At 44.2% G+C, this 5083-nt stretch overlaps 1 protein-coding gene across 2 annotated transcripts; it reads right to left on the minus strand.

Moving 5' to 3' along the window:
- Positions 1-699: 699 nt before the first annotated feature.
- On the minus strand, positions 700-4798 carry LOC147901823 (uncharacterized). Of its 2 annotated transcripts, XM_087374941.1 has the most exons (4): positions 2701-4798; positions 1580-2541; positions 1302-1420; positions 700-1025 (listed from the first exon to the last, which is right to left on the minus strand). In XM_087374941.1, the coding sequence occupies exons 1-2, from the start codon at positions 3907-3909 to the stop codon at positions 1741-1743; spliced, it is 2010 nt and encodes a 669-aa protein (XP_087231067.1). In that variant the 5' UTR covers positions 3910-4798; the 3' UTR covers positions 700-1025; positions 1302-1420; positions 1580-1740. The 2 variants fall into 2 exon arrangements, with proteins under 2 accessions (XP_087231067.1, XP_087231066.1); XM_087374940.1 differs by having other exon boundaries at positions 1302-2541.
- Between the last annotated feature and the right edge of the window lie 285 nt (positions 4799-5083).

Consider the following 5083-nt stretch of genomic DNA (forward strand, 5'->3'; position numbering starts at 1 on the left):
AAGATAATATTCAAAAGGGAAATACATTTCCATCAATACCCAATATGTTCTCCACTAAATACAATGTTTGTTCATTAAAGTTAAGGTCACAATGGATCCTATCAAAATATTTAATCTTGACCATAAATATTTATCAGTCTTGCTTAAAGTGGCATTCCCATTTAACTATTAAAGTGGCATTCCCACTACTCACCCTTAACCATTAAAGTTCAACTTAGAAAGTCCTTAAAGTACGTCTTTTGGAGGAGTTAAATTTACAAGGATTTTAAACAAGCTATTAAGACATTTAACCCTCCAAATGTCGATGGGAATGCACACTTATATGAACACTCCATTAACCCTTAACTAGTGCTCCTAATATGCCTTTAATCAAGCTCAACAATTGAGAACATCTTTACTTCATCAGTCTTGATATTCCCATTGTGCACTACACTAGTTCACATGAAGCATTCTTCCCTCATCCACGATGCAAAGCTTCTTGGGGTGCCCTTCTCTACTTTTCAAATGAATGTTTGATGTATGGTGCAGTATCCATGGCATGTTTAAATGATGAATGCATTGTTTGGACGGACCCATTCATGCAAATCATTCCACATGCAAGGCATAGAGTGGTAGGGCAGTAGTCACGAGTTTGAGGATAACAAGCTTTTGGAAGTATAGTCAAGAAAACCATTTTCAAAGGGAGCATGATTGCTTTTGTGGCAGCCTGAGATTGCAAAAATCGAAGGCAACATGTAAAAGGGAATTATTGTGTGTTTGAACCGTATTGAATCCTTGAAGTTGAAGGGCTAATCGGATGCAAACAATTGTAATTGCAACGAACTTTGTCATGGTTGAAGAAAAACCTGGTCTAATCGACCCGTTTAAAATGATTACATCAGAAGAGAAGAGTTATGGTAGCAGATAGCAATTTGTATTGTGACGAGTAAGTCAGCCTTATTGCTCCACGGTCACATTTTGCAATGAAAACCGGGGCGGGGCTTTCACAGCAAGTCCTTGCTTCCATTCCACATTCTGTCCAAGGCCTGCCGACAGTTATAAAAACGAATTAATTCTTTGTTTATAGAAGTCTCCAGAATAATGGTCTTGGTCTTGCATAGAATCTGTATTTACCGGTACGTCTATCCTATCGCAGGAGTTAATCCAATATCAATAATAGATTGAAATACGGCAAATACATGACCAGAAGCAAGGCCAAGCGCATTATGCTTAAGGGTCTTCTTGGGCTTGCAAAGGAGCTTCTATCTTTAATCCGTTATTGGAGACTAACGAAAGTGCAGAAAAAGTTAAGTTTGAAATACCTTAGAAACAGACACCTCTCTTCGAACAAACCGCACCCTCAGCATGGACCCAAGTCTTGGCCTGTGTCATACCTCCTTATAATCCGCAGTTCCATCTTTCTTACTGTTGAAACTGGTCCCTATGCAAAATTAGATCCCATCAACGTCAACATTGCAAAAGTTAGTGTACCGCCATTTCTGCATAAGGCCATTGCATCTGCATAAGGCCATTGCAGTTCATGGACTTATTGTGAGGCCACGCAAAACACAGAGGCCAGGTGAATATATGCAAATCTTACATGGGCAATATATAATCGAGTTGACACATGAAAATTCTGAACTCAGATTCCACCTCTCGTATCCAATAACTATATAGCCAACAATCATAAGCCTGAACATGTTCCTAAGTTTTGTATGAAAGCATGTCCACCAAAACATGGAATATGACTGAATTTCAGACTTATATATCAGTATCACCCAGCATGCAGTTACTCTTGTGGCTGTCCCCGTCCCCAAACTGAAAACTGAGCAAGTTGGGCCGCTCTATCTCATCTTGAAATTCGTTCTTTTTTGAATAAATAGATGTTCCCTTGTTGAGATCTGCAACCGCTCTGAGGATGGAACATGCCTTTGATATGGAAGCTGGCATAGTCAGACCACCTTCAAGTTGCATGCCCTCACTTTCTGACATAAGGAGGGACTGTACATCAGGGAAAAGAAAAGGCTCACAAGATTTTTTAGTAGATCGGCCCCTCTGTGTTTCCTGAGTTTGAGGGTTCTCTCTCTCACATAACCTTTCCATAATGCCCACTCCTTCCAGAGGCTGACTTAGACTCTCTTTACCAAGTGAAGGAATCTGATATGAATACCAGTCATCCCTGTCTGTTCCTTTACTGGATTCGAGATCGATACTATCTGTTTTGTGTCGATATTGTTCCAAAGCTTTGAATGCACTTAACACAGATTTCCCTTCCAACACTAAGTTCTCTGCCTTGGACTCAAGAGAATCTTCTTCAAATTTAGCCAAATCGTCCCCAATGTCTCTCATGTCCTTTGGTTGTTTTTTACCGAAGAGGTGAGAGTTCTCTGTTGTTTCCCTTTGGGAAACCACTTCATCATTTGCTTTTGCTTGAATGTCTGCCCTTTCTTTGAGTCCATCCTTTGCAGTAGGACTCTTGGCCTGTAATCTTGAGTTGTCTGATAACTCCCTTAAGGGCAATCGGTTTCCTGCTTTTCTTGCCCTGGCAGCACCATCTTTAACCTGCTTTAAACAGAAGATTCAAGCTTCCAACAACGTTAATACTCCCAGAAAGCGAACAATACATTAAAAAACAAGCGATATGCAGAAAAACGGGGAACAGCACTCTATCGAGAACTTTATACCCAAACAAAAGACTACTGAAATAGGAAAGGGCTGTACCTTGGTTGGAGCATGGTCAAATTGGTAAACAGACAGATTGTCCGAATTGATGGAGAGGTCTGCATTACGATCGTTGATCTTTGCAGAGCCTTGGGGAGCATACACAACATTATTAGTCCTTCTGAGAGGGGATTTCTCTTTTCTCCTTGCATTTCTATTGTTGGCTGGCTGGTTTTCAGACTCAATTGGCATTGCATTAGAAGTCCTTTGCACCGGAGATTTTCCACGGAATGACAAGTTCATAGAAGAGAAGTCCTGACTGACTATTTTCCTAGATCCAGAAGTCTTGGCATACACCCGAGGCTCACACACAGCATCTTCTTTGCTGGCAGGCCGCTTATTTGACCGGTTCACGTCACAAGAAGATACAACGAAGGGCATCTTTTTAGGTGGAGATGGCTTCCTGACTTCCGAGGGAAAAAGCTCACTAGTAGATTCCCTGCTAGCGGATCGCTTGTGAGCAGAAGGATCAGCAAGGGAGTCCTTGCTCAAAGACTGCTTGTGTAATGGTCGAGCTTTCATGCACTCATCTGCAACATCCCTTCTGTCAGCCTGTGCTTTGACGGAGGCATTGAGGCCTCGGGAGGGACTAAAGGCCTTCCCAGAAGAACTCCGAGTAAGACGAGGAGCATCTTGAGGATCTTTGACACTCGGGGATCGCTTTAAAGGGGACGAGGGTCTAGCTCTCGATCTAGAGAAGTCCACAGGAGAAGGATCTCTGGAAAATGAATTATTTCTGACTGATGAAACCTTGTTAGAGACAGTGGACGCGGCTGTATGAGAAAGCCATTCTTTTCTTGCAGAGGAAGGGAACTTGCGAGGTGAGGAATCTTCTTCGTCACGTCTATGCGAGGACTTCTTTGCAAGCAAAGCAGGTGATGGAGGGCAATTATGTAACTCCTTCGAACAAAAGGGGGTCTTTTTGGGAGAGTTCAAGGGCACCATATACTCAGCATTGTGCTTCTCGCTCTTCTCCTTAAGAGTCTCTGCAGGGAGCAAGGCGACCGGACCATAGGCAGGAGAAGGCTGTTTAGGAGGGGAGGAAGCAGGTGGCTGATGGCAAACTGGTGATGCAGCTTGAACCCCAGTAGGAGGCAGTTGCTTGTCTTGCAGAGCAATTGTTGTAGCCTGCTGTGGCTTTTCGACTGAAGCATGTTCTGGAGAACGGGTAAGCTGCTTGGAAGAATGTTTGCTAAAACAGGAACCCATGACGGAGAAAGGGATAAGTGTTCAAAAATCAGACATTTGAATGCTTGAACACAACAATCGTGAGAGAGGTGGATTGCTTTGCGAGAAGGCTTGACAGAACATCAAATCGTGACAGTCGATACCCTTCATAAAAAGGATGTCGTTCAAAGCAGAACTGATCTTGGAGAGATCACCGTGCCACACCAAAAGAGCTTGCTTGCTACTCGAGGATGTAAATCTACAAATTCGTCGCAGAAGATGGTTTGGACCTGGCTACGGCATTACTCAAAAACTCAATGCCTGCTGTTGCATCTCGAATTCGTGATCTGAAGCAGAAGAATCGTCGTCCTCTTGCAAGGCCATGAGCGGCGAGGACTGAGAATAGATGGCGTTTGTGGGTGGATGCGTGCGTCCACGACCAAGTTCAGGAGGCAGGGGAATGGATATGATCGAAGCTACAATTGCAATCGATTGACAGGAGAATGGCTATGGGGAATGGGAAAATCAAGCTGAGGGGAGATGAAGCGAGCAGGGGATAGATGAAGAGGGATTGTTGGGCAATGTTGCTTTATCCGCTCTCTAGCCCTCGCCGTTGCTGGCGTCTTTTTGTGTTTGTGCGGCTTTCGTGCAACGACTGGTAAATCCTGGGCAGTGGGCGCCGGCGCTCTCTGTCGATGCACAGTCTCTTTCTCTCTCGCTGGCTCCGAGCTCGCTCTCTCTGTGTATACAATCTCCCTCTCTTTCAGAATCTCTCTCTCAAACTCTCTCTCGCTTGCTCCGAGCTCGCTCTCTCTGTGTATACAATCTCCCTCTCTCTCAAAATCTCTCTCTCAATCTCTCTCTCTCTCTCTCGCTCTCGTGCTTTGTGCCGCTGTGTAGGACATGCGTAAGTTGCACTGTTCTCTCTCTCTCTCTCACTCTCTTTCGATTGTGTAAGCACTTGGGCACTATCGCACTCGCACACCGCCCACAGTTCTCTTATTACTCTCTCTTGTGAGTTGTCTGTGCCGCAATTTTGCTCTGAGGCTCCGACAATCGAACGGATTCTACGCCAGCAGCTCGTGGGTAGAAACAAGAAGCAGCCAAAACGGAGTTGGGGTCCAGGGCAGAAGACTGATTGAAAGACAGCGGACGACGAAAAAAGGACAAACAGAGGAAGGCCAACACGTAGAAAAAATGAATTTAATAAATCAAC

This window comes from Dipteris shenzhenensis, chromosome 5 (assembly GCF_047967505.1).
Source record: "Dipteris shenzhenensis isolate YYH24624 ecotype China chromosome 5, Dip_SZ_1.0, whole genome shotgun sequence".
Taxonomy (NCBI): domain Eukaryota; kingdom Viridiplantae; phylum Streptophyta; class Polypodiopsida; order Gleicheniales; family Dipteridaceae; genus Dipteris; species Dipteris shenzhenensis.